The sequence below is a fragment of the Corvus hawaiiensis genome, chromosome 30 (genome assembly GCF_020740725.1).
Source record: "Corvus hawaiiensis isolate bCorHaw1 chromosome 30, bCorHaw1.pri.cur, whole genome shotgun sequence".
Taxonomy (NCBI): domain Eukaryota; kingdom Metazoa; phylum Chordata; class Aves; order Passeriformes; family Corvidae; genus Corvus; species Corvus hawaiiensis.
In genome coordinates, this window is record NC_063242.1 from 3,903,964 (window position 1) to 3,929,515 (window position 25,552).

The 25,552-nt window shown below is 41.4% G+C and overlaps 1 protein-coding gene across 2 annotated transcripts in view; it reads left to right on the forward strand.

Annotated features, from left to right (window-relative positions):
* The window catches only part of GABBR2 (gamma-aminobutyric acid type B receptor subunit 2), a 470,824-nt gene extending 451,683 nt beyond the window's left edge, over positions 1 to 19,141 (forward strand). For both annotated transcript variants that reach the window (XM_048289220.1, XM_048289221.1), the window contains exons 17-19: positions 350 to 479; positions 9,220 to 9,337; positions 16,662 to 19,141. In XM_048289220.1, coding sequence (XP_048145177.1) covers positions 350 to 479; positions 9,220 to 9,337; positions 16,662 to 16,827 — 414 coding nt within the window. In that variant the 3' untranslated portion in view covers positions 16,828 to 19,141. The remainder of the gene's footprint in view (positions 1 to 349; positions 480 to 9,219; positions 9,338 to 16,661) is intronic.
* Positions 19,142 to 25,552: the final 6,411 nt, after the last annotated feature.

The following is a 25,552-nucleotide window of genomic DNA, read 5'->3' on the forward strand; positions in this document are numbered from 1 at the left end:
CAATTTTACATGTAGATAATAAATAGTTGAGAGGTTTTCAGACTGGGCTTTCTAATGCTCATATCTTTCTCATTTGTCAGTACACCTGAATTGCTTCTACTGTCAACTACTAAAGCTTATTTCTCTCCTATGCCCTGTGTGCAATACCACAGTTGAACAAAATTTGTTACTTGTAGCATTATTTTTAGAGGTAGTGTAGTAGTGCTATGAGAAGACTGTATTTGCCACAGTGTAGTAATTGCATTACCACCTGCCTTCCAGTCTAATTATAGAAAGCTACGCCTCAGTGCACATACCTGAAGCAAGGACTCTTGAATTTTGAAGGATTTGCACTCTCTTTGTTTTGCAGCTGGACAAAGACTTGGAAGAGGTCACAATGCAACTTCAGGACACTCCTGAGAAAACAACATACATTAAGCAGAACCACTATCAGGACCTTAATGACATTCTTAGTATACGGAACTTCACAGACAGCAAAGGTGAGTGTTAGTAAAATCCATTAGTAGCTTAACCTGCCAAACTTTAGAACAGCAATCTCATTGAAATGGTTTCAGAGCACTCAGACCTTGGTAAGACAGAGCTTTAAATATTTTGGTTTAATTACAGAGAGTATGCAGATTCACATAATAAGCTACATAGTACCCACTGAGTAGTTATTTCTATATGTATGTCTTCTATTTTAATACACATGGTGAAGTGGGAAAATTTTAGAAGTGTACTTGTGTTCAGAAGTCAAGTTTTCTGTGCTGCATGGAGAGAGGAAAGTCACAGAATTTTAAGCCCAGTTTAATATGTGCTTGCCTGACTAGGATGCTGAAATCCTGCTTTTGGACACTGCTATCAAGCATGTAAAAGAGAAGCATGTAAATATTTCAGTGCTGATTTGGATTCTAAATGCAGAACTGAAGGCACTCATGTATGAAAATTCTTCCCTAGGAACTGATAAAAAAGGATTTCATGACAACTATAATATTCCTAAGTTGTTTCTCCTGTGTCTCTTGCATGGCTCCCTGAAGAACTACATGCAAGAGAATTGCTTCCATTAGAGCCATTTTGCTTTTTGGGAAGCAATAAAATCTGGTGCATAGCGCAATAAAAGTGGAAGCCAGGACACCCACCTTCCATTTCTGACCTGGAATGGATGTACTTTGTGACTTCTGGCAAATAGCTTTGTACAGCTGAATATTACTATAGTGTGTGAAAAACTATCTGCTCTGTGTTTGTAAGTTGTAGATTTGTGTGTTTGTTACACTGCAAGGCTCCAGCTTCTTATTGATGTGGCACCATAAGCTTGGTTAAGTGGGACAGAAGTTACCCCTGTGAATAAACTTGAAGAATAATTTTATAACAACAGCAACAGACCACATATGTCTTTGAAGTGTATTGAAATTTTGGTGGGATAAGGTTACATTTTCTTGCGCCTTTTGTTTTAGGCTGGGTATACACTGGGTTGTATAACTTGTGGCAAAAAGAAAAAAGAAGGAGAGTTCCCAGTGTCCTTTCTAAAAGTAAAAAAAAAAAAAACCAGAAGAGGGGAAAGGAGGAAAAGGGAAACGTAAATAGCTGCTGGAGGCGTGTGATTATTGGGCTGAGATCAGGAGCAAGAACTAACATCAGTGAGTGGGATGAGCAGTTTGAAAGGAACACATAGAATGTTCCTCTCATGTCAGATGCTCCGGGAAAAATGATAAATCATGAATAATATTTCAAGCAGAAAAGATACATTGCATTGTGCCAAATGCCCATCTGAGTTTGGGTATGAGGAACAAAAAATGATTCTCAAGAAATACACTGGGTATAAATTTAGGATGGATGCTTCCCACAGCAAGATGCACTCCATTAGCAGTAGGAGGCTGGCAAAGAAATCAAGGATAAAATATAACCTTTCTGCATTCTCTTGTGTCTATGTATACAAAAGATATCGATGCCTAACTGCTGCTTGAAGCAGCAGCATCCAAGATTGTCTCTGTTCCTAATTTTCCCCCAGTGCAGTTCCCTAGCTTTTACACTTCTGCTGTGGGGTGCATATTTAAAATCATCTGTATGGAGGCTAAGTATGGAGTATTAATATGCAGAGTAGCTTGGAACTATGTATTATTGGGATTAACAGGGTAGATATTCGGCATACTGAAGTTTCTGGACACAATTTTCTCAATAGACCTACCACATAAAGCTCCACACAAAAGTTGGGACAGGTGGAGAAAGATGCTCTTCCTTGGCCAACTTTATATGGAAAGATTAGAGCATCCATTCACTGGGAATGAGGAAGACCTGGCTCCTAATTTGCAGCAGGTGTTTGAAGCTTGGTCCCACACCTGGTGGCAAGTACTCCACACATGTACATTACAGTGTATCCTGATTCTGACACAAGTGACATTAAATATTCATACTTCCAGGCTCTGAGCCACCGTGATCAACAACCCTTGCTAGCCTTTTCTGTCCCTCCAATTCCATTTCTTCTGCTCCTTCTCTTTCCACATTTCCCTGTCCCTTAGCTACATGTCTGAATCTCTTGTCTGTTTGTCTCACCGCATCCATTCCCAATAGTCAACCTATGTGCTTAATATAAATTTGCCATTCCAATCAAAATAACAAGGCTTTGGAGAATTCATGCTGCTGAGTCACTGCTGCTTCTGTGCAGATTCAAACAAACATCGCTTTAAATGGTACTTAAAAAAATTCTGGCCCTTACGGCTACAGGAAAGCTAACTCTGAATGACATGACTATGCTTTCTGTAGCTGTGCATTTCATGAACTTTCAGGAAAGGAAAGTAGAGAACCTTGAAAGTATGCATCCCTGGTGGTACTTGAGTGAAGAAGTTTCAGAATTGTAAATAATCTATTAGCATGACCTAGAAGTGACCATCTCTCTCATCCCCACTGTGCAACTGGGGAAGCCCGGCCAACATTGGTTTTGAGATGATGATGAGGTTTCCTTAATCTTGTGAAAAATGTGAGCTGGGAGAGTAGGAATGGGACAGTAAAGAGAGAGGTTCAAAACAGCAGCTGACTTGGAGCTAAAAATCATAGGAGATAATGTGCCACATTCGCTCTGTGGTTCATTTCTATGTCACTTGTTTTTATAAAATACCTTGCTGTTCTGGAAGAGCTCGCACAGAGAATGCCATGTAGTGTAACCCCATTGCTATTGCTTACACAAACTCAGGCCACTGCTCTTCACAGAACAGATCATAATGTGGGATTTAGGCAATGCATCTCAAGCAAGCCCTAATCAAACTTTAATGTCATAGTACACTTCAGTAGGTTTCTGATCTGTAAAAATTGCCCAGAGTTAAAAATCCTAACTCCTATAACCAAGTGCCAAAGGACGTTACTTGATTCATCTTTTCCTTCCCCACTCCCCTCATTTACATCAAACATATGGATTTAGGATACAAAAGTTAAATTACTTTAGCCAAAATAGGTAGAGGCAGCTGTGAACTCCTATATCTGCCTGACCTCAGGCAGTGTTTCATAACTTTGGGATTCTTGGTTAGTTATTAACAGCAATAGCTCCTGGTGTATTCCAGGAGCCCCTTGCTGGCACAGGGACTCCTTCTTTACAGCACATTTCAGTACACCTCATTTAAAGAGAGATATTATCTGAGACACTCATCTCTTGTTCACAAATGCATAATGTTCCTGAGACATCTACAGCAATTGGCTATGTAAGAAAAGCAATTAGGAAAATGTGATTTGTGGTTTATGGCTTGATTGCTTTCTTTTAATGCAGGCTTTTTAGCTGCACTGCTACAGAGCTTTGTGTGGTCAAGCACTTTTCAGCATGCTCCACAGACTGTGGCTCTGGGACTTCGAATGGTTTCCCCAGCCGCATTTAAAAGGGCGTACCATTAACTTCATTTGATACATTCCTCACATGACTGAGTCACTGTGCCTGCTAGTGACCTCAGCTCTGTGCCCAGGGCAACATTAACTTCTCCCCTGGCATTTGTGAGATCTGGTGGCCTTGCTGGAGCGGCAGAGCCACACTCTAGGCTGGGTTTGAGGCAGGGATGGGGTGTGGGGGAGGCCAGGCTTGGCTCGGGCCGTCTCTGTCACTGACAGAGCCGTTCAGCAGGAACAGTCAGGCTTGGAGGCACAGCGGCGTTTTCCAGGCTGGCATTTGGAAAAAAGGAGGACAAGTGCTTCAAGTGTGATGCTGTGTAAAGAGGAAGTTCCAGGAAAGTTCCACACAGTTCCAGGGAAGAAATATCCTAAAATGGACACAAACCAGAGCTTCCCAAAAGGGCTCCTTGCACCCATGTCAGTGTGTCAGACAGGAGAGAGTTTGTGAAGGTGGAATTTATTTCTGCTGTGCAAGTTCCTGCAGAGTTAAAAGCTCCTGAAGAGACAAATAGACAGAGGAAAGATATTGTGTGGTTTGGGGGTGGGGGGCTGGATAATTTTGCTACACTTGGAATCTTACTATCTTACTCTACTTGACTTCTTTTTGATGTTTTAATACATGAAATTATTTCCATGTGAAATAATTCACAAAATCATGGATTACAAGTGTTTCTTATAAAGCAAAGCTCAGAAGAAATCCTGGAGAACAACCTCCCTCAATTTCTACCTTGGCTAGTACATTTCAGAGTAGCATATTAGGGAAATTAGGCCATTCTATGGGAAGTACATGAGAAGAAAGAGAGAGCCTTGCCACAGTCGCCCCTTATGAACAAACCCTTTTTGCAGGTTCTTTCTCTACAGGCACTCTTCCTTGCTCAGAAAACTTTGTTTTAAGCCAGAAAGCAGTCTTTACTCATTGCTGTAAACAGGCTGGGAGCATTCATTTACGTGTCAAATATGCCTACCACTTGTCACCCCACTCCGATGTTTCCTAGTGTTAGTTTTTTCCCCATGTAAAAGCAGCTCAAAGGAAAACAGATTTCAAAGGCATGTTGCTCACAAATGCGAAGCAAAACAGAATTCATCTGTGATAGATGGGGGAAATATCATTTCTATGAAGTTCATGAGATTCAAGCATTAAGCTTGAGATTGAAAAATAGATTCAAAGGCTTTCAGAAATAACTCCTTTAAAGGGATGCTGTTTTGAAGCAAGGATATAGTTCCTTTCTTTATAGAGGTATATAGCGATATGTATGCTAGTTTCTATGAAGCCTAACAAATAGATTCAGTCCTGGAGCTTGTTTCTATTTCAAAAGGGAGACCAAGCTGTCAGAGGTTCAGTACCTGCCCTTTCTTGCACAGAAATGAATCTGTAGTAAAGGTAATTTCTTCTGATTTAAAGTAGTATAAATCAGAGCAGAATCTTGCCAGCTTTTCTTTTTAAAAAATCTTCCTCTCTCAAAACATAACTACTAGAAGTTATCATTTAGATTGCCAGTGCAGTGTGCTTCCTTTAGGAGAAGTTTTTTTTCTGATTACCCCGCAGACGATGTGATCATTTTAATTTTTCCTTTCAGCTTACTTTCTTTACATCCTATTCACATGAAAAACAGAGACTGCCTAGTCATGTTTCACAGTCCAAACAACAGAACTGGGGAAAATTACAGCAGGTTTTAAAAATCTACCTCTAGATTTAAAGTTTCCTAAGCTCCTTAGTAAATCAGCAAAATTATCTCTGCCAGATCTTATAAGTCTTTATTAAACCACACTTGCTTCTTTGTGGAGCACAAAATATGCTTTCTAGCAAAGAGAAACAACAGTAGAATTGGAAGATATTGGATAAAGAGTAGTTCTGCCATCCAGTTCTAAGCCATCAGAGGAATATTGCCAGTAAAGGGTAATGATGAAGATGTTCAATAAAGCTGCAGTGTACAAACATCAACAAAACAATCTTCTAGTTAAAAAAATATGTTTTCTAAACTCCATGGAAAAAAACTGAAGCATCATCAGTGCTTCAGAAACCTGGTGCTTTCTGCCTGCAGCTGAATGAGAGCTGTTAAAACGCACGGTGCGTTTAAGCCTGCCCAGGTAATTTTGGCAGCACGAGGTTGCAGAGTGATTATAGGTGACCCCTGACAGAGGGAGAGGAGAGCAGCTGGGAGCAGTGACCTCCTCGCTGAGCCCCTCGGCAGCCTGCGTGGGTGTGCTTTTGCAGCTCAGAGCTTTGTAAACGGAAGCTGTTTCTTTGCTACAGGTAGACAAAGGTCCTGAGCTAAAACCTTCTGTCTCTCACCGACCACCAGCAGCAAGCTTTGTTTTATAATGAGCCCACTGCTGAGTGCTCTGTGCGGCCCTTGAGATGTATTTGTCTTTTTTCCCGACAGCTTTCTGAATGGAAAGTGCTCAGGCATCACTTATCCAGATTTCTGAGTTCCGGTTTGAGGTCTACAAAGGTGAAAATTATTTAGAAGGTGCTTCTGGCTAATGTAATTTCAGTTTAGAAGGTCGTTACATCATCCCGGTGCAAGTTACTGGGTAGGATCTGCAGTGGCAGACAGTACCCTGAGAATGAAGGGCATTTTCCATGCCGCATACCTAATGGACAGAGGAGAAGATGGGAAAGTATCAAAAACACTGCTACACTCTACAGGGGAAACTGGGAAATCAAATGTTTACCACTGCCCTTAATTTATTTTCTTTCAGTTGCTCAGGTATATAAAACTAGTTTTCTAAACCCTTAAGTTTTTTAAGTGCATATGGCAATAGTGTTTTTTCTTTAAGATCCAGCTCCCAGAAGCATATGACTAAGTGAGAATCTTGCTCTACATTATTTAAATGAAAGGTAAATAAAAAATAAAGATATTCTAGTTTCCATAGCTGCAAAATAGAAATCTAACAACTCCTCTCCCAAAATGCCTAACAAATAAGAATTACTTAACTTTTTTTTTTTTTTTAATTTTGAAAGAAGCAAAGGAAAAAGGAAAAAAAACGACAATTTAATGTGCATTTTGTCTGTATTTTATACATATACAGTAAAAGTTGCACTTGGTAGCCTTGTATACAGAAATTTATTCAGTGTATTAAGGGCAAGTCATCTGCAAGAGTGGTAGAAAAGAGTCTATTAAGAATAACACACGGTGATATATGGGCAGTTGGTGTTGAGAGGCGAGTAGGAAGAGAATATATGATTTCTGCTCTACTCTAAACTAAATCCCCCACCTTTTTGACAAGGACCACCTCCTTCTCTCTCTCTCTCTCACAGCACATCTGAAAGTGCATGAAACTCCTTTAGCGTGTACAACACAGATTATTCTATTAAATAACATACTCCCAAACAGCAACAGTTGCATTTTCCAATCATTTGATGAAGAATTATATCTTTAGTGGCTTTGTAAAATGTTAAATTGCTTATCTTGTCCAAAGGAGTTGGAACCCTAAAATAATTAAATCATAGAGTTTTTCCATCCCTAATTACAAGGGTTACTCAAATTTTTACTTTGGTCTATATCAAAAAGTCAGCAGTTTCCATTGTCAGCTTACATCAGCTCAGGACTGAATGTTGGTTTTAATCACAGAAGTAAAAAGTGTTCTTTTCTACATGTCTGTTTATAGACATCACAAGACTTTTATGCAAATGTCAAACTTGATATACAAAGAAATGCAATGTACGGAAAGTAAAAACTGAACGCTTGTGACAGCAAATGCCACATCAGCAAACTTCAGGCTGCCCTGAGATGATAGACCTTATTGCTTATCTTAGCCACTGCCAGATTTGACTCTTTACTCTACTCCCTTCACATCTAAACCATCACTGACTCCTGCCATCTCTTAAACACTCTTCTTGCTACAACTGAATTCCTTTGCTCTCTTCTACTGACATTTTCCTGCCCCAGCTGAAGCAGCTTCATGTGTTCTGGTCACCTCCTTTCTCAGCCAGATCCTTCTCTTCAATGCAACATAAGTGAAAAATCTTGTCTCCTTCTGAGTTGTAGTGATCCCCATGTCTGTGCATTGTTGCCTCCTCACCTACACACTTGGTTGTTGCTTGCTTTTTAGGTTTTTCACAGCAGGAAGTGAATGCTATCAAATAATGCCAGGGATGAGCTTACTGGGAGGGTAATTATAGATGTTGGAGTTTGCCCTCAAAATATTTGTGCTTCCAGCTTCTTTCCTCACTCTGTGTTTCTGCTGCTTGTTTTGTACACCCGGTGCCTGTTGATAACATAGATATTCCTAGCATGCTGGGAGCTGAGCATTATTTGGGGCTCCTAAACAAGTACAACAGAAAAGCAGCTTAACCCTTCAAAATGTACCAGATTTTTCATGCTGTTTTCCTTTTTTCTTCACTCTTTTCCTGTTTTTTCCCCTCATACCCACTTTTATGTTCAAATCCTCCAGTACCCTCTTCAAGAATTTACCTCAGACTCCTCTTCCATGCTGCCTCAATGCCTGCGGCAATCACTGCTTCTCTGTTTGTGTGGCAAACAACTGCTGGTGATGATTTTGGAGCTCTCTGTAATTATTTATGAAAACTGTGAACTGCCCTCATTATTCAGATGCTTTCCATATGATTTTATTTGGCTTAACACAGAAAGACACTTTGAAAAAGCAGGCAGGAACAGAAAGGATCTTCTTAAAATGGCTGTGTTCGCCTGTGTTTCTCAGGGGGAATGATGCCATGGGCATCAGCACAGCTAGCCAGGGACTCCCAGGACACCCAGGGGAATCAAGAATTATGATCTGTTTTGTTATCACTGTGCAGAAAAGAAAAAAGAATAATGACATCATTAGCTGTCCATGCTGCAGACAACCTATGGACCAGTGAAACTGATATGAATCATATTTCCATGCTAAAAATGATAGCAGTAGCAGATAGGCAAATGACAGCACTTAATTGCCTGTGTGATCATAAGAGTATCAAGGGTCTATATATCAATGAGGTTATAGTTCTTTTAGGAAAAGTCTTAAGAAAGAGGGTTTATGAGAAGGTTACAATTTCTAACTGCAAGAACAGTATAGTTTCATTAATTTTTCACATAGCCTAAGCCTAGATGAGAGAGAGTGATACAGCTGCATAGAGGTGGGACGACAAGGGTTGGTTTGTGGGGTTTTTTTAAAGGTGGGGGGAAGCAAAGGGAGGACAAAGAGGTTTTGTAACTTTTCTCTTTCTTCATGGTAGTTCCTATGGAGGAACACATCAACCAAAACATAAGAGTACCAAACTGTCACAGCAAAACTTGAGACTATATTGGAATATAGGTAGTATGAGTTTACTTTGTGGCATTATGGATATCTGGGAAAATTTAAAAAGAAACAATTTTGAAATGGTCACCTGGTCACAGTAAAGTAAAATTGAATGTGTTGTCCATCCAGATGGTGAGAAAGCCATTTTGAAAAATCATCTTGATCAAAATCCACCAGCACAGTGGGGCTCATCAGACCCTTCCAGAACAAACAAAGATCCCATAGAAGACATCAACTCTCCAGAACAGTAAGTATACATCATTATCTTACTGACAAGATGGTAATTTAAATTATTACATTTCATCAAAGCCCATACTTCCCTTCCATGCATTTTTTTATGGGAAGACCTTCACTGTAACCCCCTTTCATGCAGCCCCAGCTACAGAGAGAGCCTGAAACATCAGCAATGGGGAATGTGAATGGCACCTCCTAAAGCACCAGTAGGCAGCAACATTGTACTGTGATACCTCCCTGCCACCAGCTCACCACCCCAATGAAACTCAAAGGATAACAGGGACTTTAGATCCTAAGGTGCCCCGAAGGCAAACAAATGTTTCTTTTCTCTTGTTGGAGACATCCACAGCATGATGTCTAAAGTTTCTGTAGAGAGTTGCAGGATGAGCTGTGCCCAACCACCAGTGTGTGGAGGAGAGAAGAGGATGTACATATGTGCACAAGTGTCTTATGACTCTTGTCAAATGTCCAAGTCCTTCCACACACCAGCCAGAGGGGTTCATGGTGTATGTAGACATTTTGTTCTTTTACATTGTTAAGCTAGATGAGAAATAAAAAGTGTCCTGAGGGCTTCTCAACGTTGCCATAGCAGCTGGACCTGATTTTTGGCACAGGAAAGCCTGCACTAAGTAGTTTCCCTTAGAAACAATGCTGCAGATACAAGGAGAGGATGGCACAAAACCCTGGCTGGATTTACAGAGGGGAAGGAGTCTTTGGGTGTTCGCTTTTCTCTCTAGGAACCGATACAATAAACTGGTGTCCTACCCTCCACTCTCTGAGCAGGACCTGCCATGGGCCAGAGCTCAGGGAAGCAGCATTCTCATGTGTGCCTGCATCAGCCATTTCCCCAAGGCAGCCTGGTTACACGAGCATCGCTTCATCAGTGTCTGAGCTAATAGCTGTCAGACTCCTGGGCAATTTAAAAACTTATTTAAAAACAGAATAAATTAAACAGATTACTAGAATGAGTCACGTTACATCAGCAACAGCAGCCCTGATTGCAGATAGTAGCTACTGTCTTGTACTACCTGGTGCAGGAAAACACGTGGATTTCTAATTCTGTCCTTGCACTCAAAGAAAAAACCCAACCCAAACCTGCAAAGAAGCTAATCCACACACACACACACCCCTCTCAAAAAAAGGGAAAAAGTCCCACAGTAGACGAAATATCTTGTTATTTCACAAAAGCAGGACTCTTGCTGAGAGCGCTCTCCTGACTTCGTGGGGTCAGCAGAGTGCTTTAATGCATAGCTATTAGAGGCCTGTGTTTTTCTCAGCACAATTTGTCAGAAATAATGTAGTGTGAATGCAGCCTCATCCACATGTGGCTCCCTTACATTAAGAAAGATGCTAAGAAAAACACAGACTTTCAAATAATCCAATTGTCTCGATACAGATTTAATACAGACAAAGAAAAACATTTGGTGATGACAGAACTTCCTCTAGGCTAGTGATAACTGATGAGAAGACTGAGATTTCCTAAAGGTCCTGGAGAGTGGGTCGGTACAAATCTGAACAGTCATTTATGGAAGGCAATTAATACAGTCCTGCTAAATCTAAACAGTGCCATTCAGCATTTGCAGAGCTGTGACTGTGCCAGGTCCAAGGGCCAGTGTCTTCCCTGGGAATGAGGTGGTGGTTTGGATACCAGAGCCACACTGCCCAGGCACAGTGGATCTGCCAGAGAGGAGAGGTATAGCTGTCTTCAGGACTTCCCTCTTTTTGATAAGAGATTGACTCTCTCCAAAGTTTGTGCTCTTGAAGATATCCTTCTGCACCCCTGGGCTTGTTTCTCAACTTGTCTGGCAGCACTTCTGTCCTTTGATGGTTGCTAAATATATAATTTTTGTCCAAAAAAAAAAAAAAAAAGGATTTAAAGGTAAGCTGTAGTTTCTGTCTTTCTAATTTCACTTCATACATAGGGCATCTGACAGGTAGTCACAGTCTGAGAAACTTATTTCTTATTCAAGAACACGAATCTCAAGGACATTAGTCTGAAAAAGATTTCCTCTTGGTCACAAACCTGTGAAAGGAGGATGTTAATTCAATCACTTGCCTGCAGAAATTTTAACTCTTTAATGACTGTGGGGAAAAAATCTTCCCAGCTTCCTGTGCTTGTCAGCACTCATGAAAACTGACATCTTCCAGTATGAAAGCTCTTATAGAGTCCAGAAAAGAGCTGATTTGGGATTTTTTCATTCTTTCTTACCATTAGTGCTACATTTGACTCATTGCAAGTAGGATCCCTTATTCTACAGTTGTGCCCAAAGTGAACCCAGAACGGTATACATGCACTTCAGGCAGTAGTGCAGGAAGTTGTTTCACATTTTTCAATGGGGTGATATTTACATTGTCTCAATCAGAATGTGAAAAACAATTTTTTTGTGCTTGGCTCAGATTTAGAATGCTGCACCTAGGGAAAATGTAGTCTGTATGACTGTAAAGCAGCCTTAGAGCATGAATATAGATGATTCTCAGTTCTCTTGGCATCTTACTCCTTTTCCCGCTGGACAGGACCCAGTAGGTTTTCCATACTGCCATGTAAAATTTTCCATACCCAATCAGGCCATCAGATAAGAGGAGCAAAAAGTGGATGCCAACTGCTTTCTTTCCTGTGTACACTGTCTACACAGTATAAATTAACACCTCCTATAGTAAAAGCACTGGCGAAGCAGTACCAGTGCACAGGCACGAGCCCTGCACTTTGATTTCCCATTGTGCTTTTTAGCATACTCCCTAGCGCAGCTGTACCTGCTTGTGCTCTCCCAGGAAATGCTCAGCAGCAATCTTGGGGGCTGCTTAGCTGTGTGGATAGACACTGCACTGTGCCAGCTCATCTCAGGTCCAAAAAGCAGCCTGAACCGGTTTAGAATAGATATCATTCATTTCCCAGTAGGATGAGTTGTCTCTCAGGCAAAGTCATCTGCTTTGATGAGCATCAAACGGCTCATCTTTCCTGATGGGCAGTACTGCTTGCTTATCTAAAGATCATATCAGTCAGCTTATGTGCACGAAGGCTACGTTCAATGGTTTACCTTCTGTGACCCTTAAGGACATCCATCTATGCTCCTTCATTCCTGTGTGTGTCCCTTCTCATCAGTGACCTACATCCAGCAGGTCATTAGCTTTTGGCACCATTAAAATTTATACCATTCTCATTTTAACAGCAACAATATGTAACAGTCTTCCAGATCTCTAAGTAGAGGTGATGACAGATTTCTGGGGGACCCCACTAAAACTTGTGATCTTAATAGACTATTTCTATATGCAGGGTTTTTTGTAACCTTCAAAGCATAACTGGAGCCAGTTATGTTAATTTAAGTAACAAAAAATTCTCAATCAAAAAACTTGGTTGTGACTGGATTATTGCATTGCAGCCATATGCCTCAGCAGGAACAGGCCTTTGTTTCTTCACTGAGAGTGATTTATATTAGTCTATCTATGATCTAACTCAAATCTGTCATTAAAATAAGGTGGGTTTAGAACAGTTAGTTTACAGAATCACTAGGTTGGAAGAGGCCTCTAAGATCATCGAGTCCAACCGATGCCCTAACACCTCAACTAAACCATGGCACCAACTGCCACATCCAATCTTTTTTTAAACACATCCAGGGATGGTGATTCCACCACCTCCCCGGGCAGACAATTCCAGTATTTAACCACTCTTTCCGTAAAAAACTTTTTCCTAATATCCAACCTACATTTCCCTTGGCACAGCTTAACACTGCGTCCTCTCGTTCTGTCAGTTGCTGCCTGGAGAAAGAGATCAACCCCCACCTGACTACAACCACCCTTCTGGAAGTTGTAGAGAGGGAAAAGGTCACCTCTAAGTCTCCTTTTCTTTTACTTGCTAGTAGAACATCTTGCTTTACTGTAGTCTTTTAGAGTTTCTCCAGCTTCCCTGCAGTTGATAAAAATCAACATTAATGTGCTGCAGAATTAACTGAAATAATCCCTGAGTGCTCAGACACAGTTTACACACTCCCACAGAACTTCAGAGGTTTGACTGTTGCAGCAACTTGTTTCAGTCCCCCCACTTACCAATGGATCTTATTAGTGATTTTCTATAACAAAACCAAAATATATTTCAAATGCCTCGGCCCCCCTTGTGGTATCATGCATTCCCATGTGCACTGCATTGTATTTCTGTGTGCATTGACATTGGAAGTCAAGGTTTTACTTGATTTTATGTTTCCCTAATAAATGGTATTTCTGTACAGAGCTGAGGACACTTCCCCTGTCACAGAATCCTGATGAGTGGATGCTCTGTGTGTGGAATTATCTTTCCTTTCCATCTCCTTCAGTGGTTGCCTATGATTTTAGACCCGGTACTACCAACCATTCCCTCTCCAAAATACTTGACCATATATATGTTTTCACATATATATATATATATATATATATACACCTATATAGTATGCACAGCTTGAAATAAATTCATAGGATCACATAATGGTTTGGGCTGGAAGGGATCTTTCAAAGTTAACCAGTCCAATACCCCTGCAATAAGCAGAGACAACTTCAAGTAGATCAGCTTGTTCAAATCCCCATCCAGTTTGGCCCTGAATGTTTCCAGGGATGGGGCATCTGAGCCACCTGTGGCAGTGTTTCACCACCCTCATCATAAAAATTCATTCCTTATATGTAGTCTAAGTCTACCCTCTTTTATTTAAAACCTCACACAGCATCCTCTTACTCCATGACCTTGTAAAAAGTCCCCCTCCAGCTACCTTGTAAGCTCCCTTTAGGTACTGGAAAGCAGCTTCAAGGTCTCACTGGAGCTTTCTCTTCTCCAAGATGGAAAACACCAGTTGTCTCAGCCTCTTTTCATGGGAGACATCCTCCAGCCCTCTGATTTTCTTTGTGGCCCTCCTCTGGACTTGCTCCAGCAGGTCCACACTCTTCTTATGAGAAGAGCTGAATGCAATATTCCCCGTGGGGTCTCACCAGAGCAGAGCAGAGGGGCAGCATCTCTTCCCTCACACTGCTGGCCACGCTGCTTTTGATGCAGCCCAGGATATGATTAACTTTCTGGGCTGCAAGTGCACATAGCCTGGTCATGTCCAGTTTTCATCCACCATTACCCTCAATTTCCTCTTGGCAGGGCTGTTCTCCATCCCTTCATCCCCCAGCCTGTATTGAAACCAAGGGCTCTCCCCAAAAGCATAGGCAAAATGTGTAAGGACTGGGAGAAGGGAAAATCACACATATTGTGAGAAAAGGAGCCCTAAACAGAGTGAGGCAAGGCACAAGATCTACTTTCACTTCAGGTGAAAATAGCAAGTTTGTTTGGATTTTGCTACTTGTTTTGTTTTGTTTCACGTTTCACCCTAGGAGTTTTGTCTACACTCTTAATTGTGTGCAAGTCTCCAGGCTACAGTTCTCTGCCCCAATTCCAGGAACCAAACTTTCAAGTGAAAGTAAACTTTTAAGTACAGTTAAAGCAAAATTCGCCACCCACTGCAGCCACTGTTGGCATAGCTAAATAAACATGCTTTGTCCGTGGTATGGCTAACAGTGAAATGGATGAAAAAAAAAAATCCTATTCACTTGATTATGCAACTGGATTCTCTTGGAGTAGCTTCAAAAAGCCCTTTAATGAGAAGTCTATAACAGTTGAACAAAGTAAGCATTTCCACTGGTGGGAAAATAAGTGCGGGCAATTCTGCATTTGACTCCTCAACAAGAGACAGAATGACAATCCATGGCATCGGGCTCATAAGGATTCAGCACAGGGAAAGAGTGAGCCATGCCACCTCTGCACTCCTTGGGAACAAGGCATGACTTCATTGATAGCACCAGAAAGAATCAAGCACAGTAGCAAAATAACAATGAATGGATTTTGTTCAGTTCCAGGAGTGCATTGCCAGCACTAGAATGGTCATCACTGAGGACTAACATTGCATGAAAGTTTTAAAGGGAGTTTGAGGGGAAGACAACGAGAAAGAGTTTCCTGGGTAGGCAGACAACAGCTATTTCTACTGCACCTCTGTATAAATAAGCCAAAGTTTGTAGTGGAGAAACTAAAGAGAAGAACACTACATTTCTTTCTGTTTGAGTTTAAAAGCTATATTGCCTGGTTCCCAAGCAGTGCAATGGATGCCTTGGTATCTGTGTCTGCTACCTAACACAAGCAATTAAATGTCATTTGAATCAGAAAGGCTGTTCAAAGGGCTAGCTGTCAAACATGCACCCCTTGTAAAGGCCTGTCTATACACTGTCATTATATCAGATAATGGGCAAACATAAATTTAAAACTCTATTATACAGTTACAATGCTTTCTATGGGCATTTTTGTTCTGAAATCCAAAAGCCAGTCTTCAGTTCAGCTCAGTCACTTTGACATCTTTCTTCTCTTTAGAAAGTTCCACTGTGTTTCAAGGGTGAATGTCTCCAAATGCAAAGCCATCCTGAGGATAAAATGACTGAAATCATCTTTTACACTAGCAAACCTCAACAGGATTTCGATTTTGTGGAAGGTGCTAGTATATCCACAGCACAGGGGTAGCAGAGGCCTTTTCTAATGGCACTATGCTCTCCAAGGAAAGGGCTTAGATGGGATACCTGTGAGCAGGATTTAGTATCCATTTTTAAAAAAATTACACCAGTTATTATGATGTCAATCTGCTTGGAAAAATGGATACAGAATGTTGGGTTTAGGAACACTGAATTTTGGTATGGGTGTTGGACAGGACTGCTTTTAGAGTGCCAGTTCCTCAGTCCCATAGCACTGACTGAAACATCTATCACCTCAAAAGCACAGACCCAAACTTTAAAGAGGAGCTACTTAAAAGAGGAAAAAGCCATCAGTCCCAATCACCATGCACCTGTGTTTGCTTCAGCTGGAGTTGCAAAAATGCCATCCTTAGTACTAACATCCTTGTGCTAAGTGATGCATGGCTTGAAACTCAGTCTGTGACCTCGTGCATGTCTACACAGTTGGTCAGGGCTCTGAAGGCAGCTGGTTGCTTTGCAGGGGGTGGCGGGTCACCAAGCCATACGGCCTCTTTGCAAACTTAAGGTTTTCCCTTTTCCTGGTATCAGCAGTCTAACAATTAACCTGAATGTGCCTGGGAATTTCAGAAGGTTGTGGGATGCTGAGAAAGCACGCTTATTTTCCTTTGCCATGTCTAACCTGCCAGAAGAATTCCCCAAGGGGAAAATAACATCACGGTGGCACAGTTCAACATCAGCAAGGGCCATGCTCTTGGCATTAACCCTGTCGGTCACAGCGGCAGGCACAGAGAACTCCCTCGCAGCACCCTGGGAGCACACCAGCCATGTAATGTATTCCATTTGGCCCTTGGCTAACGCTGCTCTCCCTGTCTCTCCCGCAGCATACAGCGCCGGCTGTCCTTGCAGCTGCCCATCCTCCATCACGCCTACCTGCCGTCCATAGGAGGAGTCGATGCCAGCTGTGCCAGCCCATGCGTAAGCCCCAGTGCCAGTCCTCGGCACAGACACGTGCCACCCTCCTTCCGAGTGATGGTTTCAGGGCTGTAGGAGAGGGAGATCAGTGCTTCCTGAACTGCTTTTAAGTACTCAATGACTGGACTAAACATCTGACCTAGAACTCTGCTACAAACATGTAACATTGGCTCTTAATGCAGAGGAACTTCTGCTGAGGCCCTCGTCACAGGAGTGCCCACGTAACTCATGTGAAAAAGCAAAGGAGGACACAAGGAGTTTGATCTGTAGCCTTATTCATGGAGTTTTTATTTCTTCACCTAGAAGTCACTGAAAAATGTTTCTTCCAAAATTTCTACTAGCAACAAGGAGGCTGGGATATACGGATCTTGCAAAAAAGACACTAGGGAAAAAAAGAAACAAACACTCAAATGTCACTGAGCTTTATGTGGCTGCTGAGAACATGCAATTCTATACTGTATCCATGTAAGGAAAATGCAGTGGTTGAGCTATACCATGTTGGAATAGATACACTCATTTTTACAAGAGTTGTGTTAAATCGCTGGAAACATTCTGCACTGGTTAGTCTTGCTTTTTTTCATTTCAGGGATGATGTTTAGTAGGAAAGAAGAATTGTGAGAAATGATTCCTCGGGTGTCATTGAGACTCTGCAGTGCTGTGAGCAGGGTCACCTTTACCTTGCAGCTATATCTGTAACCCAAGCTCCAGCTCTGAGTTGCCACCAGCTGGAGAGCTGCTGATTGCAAGCAGAGCACTTCACCCATCTCCAGGGGCATTGGTAGTGACTGCTGACCATCTGCAGCTTCATTTTTAGCAAAGTTTCTGCACCTATTTCAGAATAAATAGCACCAACCATAACACACTAAACTGTCTGAAAAAGTCCTAGGGCTGATAACTCAGGACACTGAGGACAGATGGGTAGTAAAGTCTTAATGCCACAGGATGAATTGTTTTTCCTAGTTTGTTTGAACTGTGCCACACATAATTACAGTAAAATTAATTTAGTGGACTTGGGGGGGAGGGATTAGGGCACAGCACTTTGCTGCTGCGAGCAAAGCCTGCAGGGCACATAGATGTGAATATACACAATGTTTGCTTCGTACCTGCGTACGTGTGACAGTTGTAGCGGATATTAGAGAGGACAAATCAAATTTACCAATAGAATATTTTATCTGAATCCTGAAAGGACTGTGAAAAAACAATTGGTTTTATACTTTAGCTCCTTTCCCTGAACCAAAGTAATTAGGAGGAATGATAGTGGTGTACCGTCTGGACCAACTCTGGAGCCAAACCCTCAGGCACAGGTGAGACACACATGCAGCTTCTTTTTTCAAAGGACTGGAAATGTGTCCTCTCACTGCCAGGGCTGTTTGCTAAAAGTAGGGGGGAAAAACCACATGAAGCACCCACTAGGCTCTCAGTTTTCTTCGATCAACACCTGTGCCCCTCAGACCAAACCTTTGGAATGATATTTGTACAAAGGTTTACAAATCAGCAATGACTGAAGCACAGCTGAAGGGGTTCGTTACCTGAGGGAATTAACTGCAGCTTTGACAAGCTAGCATAAATCTCCATTAAAAATAAAACACACCTCATAGTGGCCAAAACCAACACAAATATGTATCTGAATCTTGCAATCAGGAGCATCACAAAATATTTCACTTGGCACATACAGTAAGAGAGGTTATGGAAATATCTGTAGCTTTTAGAACAAAAAACCATGTAAGTATAAACACAGATAAACTAGAACTCATTACTCTGTTTAAGCACTAAACACTGATGTCGTCACTCAATGTGTGTTGACAGTATTCTCTTGCTTTATTAATATCATCAGGGCCTGGTTTATTTTAAAAGGAATGTTAATTTTTAAAAAGAGAAAATTACAATATTGTATATAATGTATACACAAAGATCTCTGTAGAAATATTATTCCAACTTAGCAGGAAAAAAAAATAATTCAGAAGTATCGGACCATTGGAGGTGAGTGTGTGTGTGTGTGTGTGTGTGTCTGTAACTTCGTGAATACTGACTGTGTGACGTTTATTAGGTTTAAACCATGCAGTACATTCTTTGTCTCAATGATACTGTAGTTTCTCCCATAACATTTTTTTTTTTACTTTACTGCAGATAACAAGACCAACCAAGTGAATATAGCTATTTAATGTTTCTGTTCTTTTATACTGCAGCAAAAATGTACTGTAAATTTATGAAGAGGCTGTGCCCCAATGGCATTTTCCAATGATGTTAGTGCACAAATGCTTTAAACTAGACTGGAACTGCCAGAAGAAAATGTAAATGAAGAATTTCTTGTATAACCTTATACTGCATGAGATCAATTTTTAATAAATTGTTGCAAATCTGTTTTTATGAATAAAATATATAAAACTTAGCTTTTTGCACTCAATGCCCTCTTCCCCCATAGCAAAATCATTTTTAATGACTATGTGTGTATATATATAAACATAGGTATATATATAAAAGCCTCCTCAGAGAAAGAGGAATCTTATTACAACACTACATTTTAAAAAAAGTGTAATATGTAATAAAAATACACATCCTAGTAGTTGAACAGTTTGCATTTGGAGATAATAGATAGAAGAGCCTCTGCCCCGGAATACAATTACTGCAGTACCCAAGAGTGAAGTCTAAGACCTTTTTCAAATGGAAAACTAATCAAAATATGTACTGAACATTTATATCCAAACCACACTTAGCCCACACACTGTTCTCCCTTGCCCCACAGTGAATGTGAATTCAGAAGAAAAGGAAATATTGTACTATTTCACACGAATTATTGAAATTGAGCCAATCTTCCAGCTCAATAGTAAAATCTCTGCATTGACAAATGAGACATTTCTGAGAATAAACACCAAATCCTTCATGAAGGCAAACATTAAGCCTCTCCGTCTAGTTTTGTGCATGTGGTGGGGTTTGTGTCTTAAAGCAGGTTCTTCCACATGGCAGAACAGGAGGAGGGTGGGAATGTAGGGCAATGAGACAGTGACAGGAAAGAACATTTTGAGTTGTTTGCTTTTCAACAAGGGAGCATCCTCAAGCCAGCCCAAAATGTCATAAAGCCCAAGATGTGGGAATTAGAACCACCATAAATGGTTTTGCAGCAGGTTTCTGATGCAGCTTAGGAGTCCCTCCGAACATATTTAAAAAGAGAAAATACCAAGGAGGAGTTAACAGTGAGGATCATGTCTCTCAGTGCAGAATACCAGATGGCAGGAGAAACTCAAACAGATACATCAAAGCTCATTCAAGAAAGGAAAAAAGTACAGAACAACTTCAATGCGAAACCTACATTCAACCAGAAATTGTGGGAGGATGTGAAGAATTTAGAATTGCTCATGAATAATAGGAAACCAGAACAAAGAGAAATATTACTTTAAAGGGTCATGAAAAAAAAAAAAGAGGGAAATGTCAGGGGAGCAGCTTTATTTGAACCATTGAGTTTCCACAGGCACAACAAATATGCTTCCTATACAATCATAAAGTTGCTACTGGATTCATGGAAGATTGCTAATCTTGCAGCCCTACTTTCAGATAAATAAAATCAAGGAAGGTAAGGAAAGAGCATTTTTCTCTCTTTTTTTCTTTTTTTGAGATATAATACCTTTCCTTAAAGGTTGATAGTCAAATCTTTTCTGTTTTTTTCAGAACTTGTTTGTTCATTACAAGTCTCAGTACAGTGTGCCTGTTCTCCCTAAGACCAGATTAGTGTTTCTGCTGATCTCTGGTCAGGATTGCTTAGGTGCTGGTAGCCAGCCCAGCAAGGCTTGTGCAAGCACTTCCACAGCACCCTACTGGATATCAGCAGGGCTTTACTGTGCTCTCAAACCACAGTCCAAAGGATGGGCTGGTTTGCCTGTTCAGCAAGCTGACTCTCCCTGTCGCTGACCTGTTTAATAGGGATTTTCTGCTCACTGTCTGAGAAGACTGACAGATTTATTACAATGGTTTAAGCATCATGATTTTAATTGGAGTTCAGTTCTCAGTTACTGACTGCCTTTTCCATCTCTTGACATGGTGAATAGTACTTACAGCCATTACTTTAATATGTGTGAATATTATTCATGAGTGCACTTTCAAGAGCACTCTGCCTCTTGAGTCGATCAGGACTCTAAAAGCACTACTGTGCTTGTCACTTCTCACTCAATGACATTGCAGAGGATCAATAGAGGGTCTAGAGATGCATTGGAAGAGGAGGGGCAAGGACAACTCTGGGTGACAGTACCACCACATCAGTGTTGCCACAGACAACCTGCATTTTGAGCCACTAGCTTTGCAAACTGCAGCTGGTTTAAACCACATCCCTTGATGATGAAGTGCTGAAATAGGCCAAATGAAGGCAAAGAGGGAAGGACATGTGGGAGGAGAAAGGTGGAAGAGGCATCTTCAAACACTCCTTCACTGCCCCAAAGAAAGTGGCTGCTACTTTCTTTTTTTGATGGATGCCCATCAAAGCTAAGCATCGCACAAGGATTAAACAAATTACTGAACTTCAGAGGTTAATTCAGTAAAGGTCAAATAGATCTGAGGACAGGAGTTGTAGGTACCAGCAGCTAGCAGCCTCTGGGCTGGCTCATTAACAGAAAGGAGCATAGTAAAAAGGAGCTCACATCACCTTGAGCTTCAGGAGAAAGGACACCTTCATGAGTCAGCAAACACAGGCTTTGACCAGAACGGATCCTGTGCCCACATGCAATGGGTGCAACATAAGCTAAGAAAAGTATCAATTACATTTACAACCCACAGCTGCAACGACCTCAGGGACCACATCACCCACCTACCCACCTACGTACTACTGTCCTCAGTAATGTGGGATGCACGCTTGACCAGAGGAGCTGCCACAGGCAGCAAATCACCCCACAGATCTGAAGTTGTCCATTCTGGCAAATAAAATTGACTGCAAGACAGGGGGCAGGTGTGGAGCAGAGAGTGTGTTATGTGTGTGTGTTGCACAGAGCACTGGCAGGACATGGAGAAAGTATAAGCAGCTCAGCATTAATGGCCTGGAAAACACCACAAATGCCAAGGCAGAGACACCCATGGTACCTCCTGCTTTGGGAATTTGTCAAGCATTTAAAAGCAAAAATCATTCCAAACACATAAACACACAAGATCTCCAGCTCAGAATTAATTCTCCTCAGCCCTGGCCTACTCTGCCCCAAAATCCTGAGCCTTTGCAGCTGAACATTCCCTGTTTGAAAGGAAAATGGAGCCTAATGCAGAAACAAAAAACTGGAAAAGAGCAGGTAAGAAAACATGCACATGGCTTTGTCTTCATAAAATGCTCTGCTGTACTGTTACCCAAGTGGCTCCTACTCTGCCCTGTCTAAGGATACTCCAGTATCCCCAAACACCAGGGACCCCTCCCAGCAGGCAGAGGGATGGATACACCTCTTCTACAGGACAGAGGAACCTCACATCCTCACCAAAAGCTAGATGGCATAAAACTACTCCACATGATTAAGCAGTCTATCAGCTGCTGATATCCAGCTGGTGGTATCAAACCAGGATGAGGTTTGTAAGAGCAAAGTGTTCTCCAGAACACAAACATCCCTCTTTGGGAAACATTGTGTTCCTTTTACTTTGGACACATCATGTACAACACACCACAAGGACATCTCTTACTACTCCAGAGAAAAAAACTCTTCCTCCAGTCTGAGAAACCCTTCACTTTTTCCCCTACTAGGCTTGTGTCTGAAGTGGAGAGACACAGAAAAAACAGTAGAGGTAAAAGTCATCTCTTGAGCAGTTCAGGAGATAAAGGCAACATCTCCTGAAAAGGTGCAAGGACCACCTGCCTGACTGACAAGGTCATCTGCAAATAGAGGTGCCACTAAAAGACCTGCTGAGAAAAGCAAATTGCTGAGCTTCTCCTCAAGAAGGGTAAAAGGGATGTGTTAGTTGCTCGTCCTAAAGGCAGCCACATTTCCAAATACATTGACTGTCTTCGTGATGAGTGGTGGGTGAAGGACACTAATAACAAGGGGAGCAAGGACAGTAACTTCACTCTGGGGTTGCAGAGGGAGGGTGATGAGATAAGGGTTAAATCTTTAAGTTAAGAATTCAATAAGCCCCACAACTCATCCTGACTGAACACTGGAAAGAAATCCTCCTTGGTTTGCCTTGGCTCATACCTATGTCACTGGAAGACACTATTTGAGAAAAGCGAAAGAGTTAATGGGAGAAAAGGGGAAAAATATCAAAACAACCAACACACACGTACAAGAAGATGGCTTGAGAGTCATAAAGATGAAAATGAACAAGGGATTCAGCTGCAATCACTTCTGAGGAAGATACATCAATGTCAGCATCAGATATGAGCACCCCTAGCAAAAGATAGTAGTCACTGTCATCCCAGAAAGCTGCCTGTACAAATAAAGCTGTTAAAATTGTCAGAAACTAAGCCAACACCGTCACTAACTGCCTCGGTGTTGCTAGTAACTAAAATGGGAGTGACATTCCTCCAAATTTTGACCTCAGATTCTAGTAAGCTCAAAGTTTGAAATTCAGTTCGGTATCTCTATACCTTAGGCTGTTTCCAGGCTTTCATTATTACTGAAAGGCTGCAGGAGTGTGAAGCCTGCAAACTACCAATCCTTATGAAAATTTTACACACACTGGTTCTTACAGACAAAGAAACAGTTTTTTTAACCAGACTGCCTTATTCAGGGGGTGGGAAGAGGGCATTTTTCATTATTCTTTCTATGTACATATGGTTTATTGTTTTCAGAGGCCTCCTTTGAAATTTCCTTTGAGATTATGAACTCTCCAAGCTGCAAGTACAGCTGAACATCTGTCATACTGCTGTGTGATAAAGAATATTTCTCTTATAAGTGTCCCCATTATTTGAGAACCTTTCAGTCCTTTCTCTCCCAAAATATTCTATGTTTTCTGCTTTGTTTTAATTTTGAAATACAAGAATCTATTTACCTAAGAATTAACTGACATTTGAACTTAAATAAGCAATTTATGATGAGAGTGGAGCTCAGCAAAGTGGAAAAAATGCATGAGTTGTTCCAGCATAATCCATGCAAACAAATAAGAGCAGTACTTGCTACAGATCAAAACTTTCAGGCATATCTCACTGAGACAAATGAAAATAATTTCAAAACAAAATCAAGTAAACACATCCCAGATTTAATGGACCATTGAGTTAGAGGACAGCTTTCAGTTATCTTGGAGCAGCTGATTTGGATTGCCACAACCTGGGATCCAGCCTGCCTGCTCCACCCACTGGGGCCCATTTTCTCACTGCTAATTAAAGCCGCCTTCATCTCCGCAGAAGCTGGCGTGTAACTTTTTGAAGGTGAAGAATTAGCTTTGAAATTCAGGCTTGCGCATGTGAATTTTCCATAGACCTTTTATTGCCTTGTGTTAACCTGCCCTTCCGTCCATCCCATTTTGCTCTATATGGTACTGTCATTTTATATAAAACTGTTCCTATTAGGGACAAGAAAAATTTTAATGAGGATGGAAAGACATATAAAGACATTCATCTAATTGGTCTGTAGCACAGCATTGCAGTAGTAGGAGTGACAAACTGATCAACCCAAAGGCATCTGAAACTACCTGAAAGGAGCTTGTAGCAAAGTGAGGGTTAGCCTCATTTCCCAGGCAACCAGTGACAGAACAAGATGAGAGCCTCAAGCTGTGCCAGGGAAGGTTCGGGTTGGACATCAGGAGGAATTTCTTCATGGAAAGGGTTGTTAAGCACTGGAGCAGACTGCCCAGGGAGATGGTGGAGTCACCATCCCTGGAGGTGTTCAAGGTGAGACTGGACATGGCACTCAGTGCCATGGTCTAGTTGATACGGTGGTGTTCAGTCAAAGGTTGGACTCAATAATCTCAGAGGTCTTCTCCAACCTAAATGTTTCTGTGATTCTGTGATCTCCCCCCACTGAGTAGCAAGTTACTTGTTTTGCCGTGGGACAGAAGCAATGGCGTCAGCTGCCCATCCATTCCTCTCAAAAGAAGTTTGCTTTGAATTGTTATGCTAACCTGATCCTATGGCAGGAAGACTAACTACTCCTCTCTTCTTCCAGACCTTAGCAAAGTCTCCTGACTGAGTCTTTTCAAAACAGCCAAGAAGGTGAAAATTCTCCTTCATCCTCCTGGACCTGCCCAACCCTGCTCCAGCACCCTGTGCTCCTGCAGGTAGGCAGAGTGGCTGGGACATTCAGCAGCCAGACAGACCCACTCCGAACCACATTTCTCCACAGTGCAACATCCAGAAAAGCTGCACGGTTTCACACTTCATCTTTATTTTCTTTTTTTTCTTTTCATCTACTTTACCATCTTAACTCCACCTGCCATTTCCATTGTTCTTAGTGCAGTTGTTACTGATGCTGGAACATCTGAGATGTTCAAATCTTTCTGAAAAGGCTGTCAGTCCTTACTTGAGAAATCATGAGAAGCGAACACTTCAGGAGACCCAAATGTGATAAAAATAGTTTCAAGAATCAAAGAGTGACTGTTTTAATACAGCCTCCTTTCAAATAAGCTCTATTTTTTTCCCAGTGTACATCAGCAATCATCAAACATCATTGTCTTCTAGAATGAAAAACGTGAACACCCAGCTCTGTTTCAGACCTCGCAGGCATGCTTGCATTTCTTTTCATACTCCTTGTTTTTTGCCTTTTTTTTTCCTATGTTTCTGATTTATTGTTTGTTTGTTTTCAAGCAAGACAGAAATAAAATTAACTTTCCCATATGGAGAACACCAACCACAGAGCACTCGTGTCTGTGCCGTACAAATGCTCGAGAATAAACTGCTTCTCCTCATCCA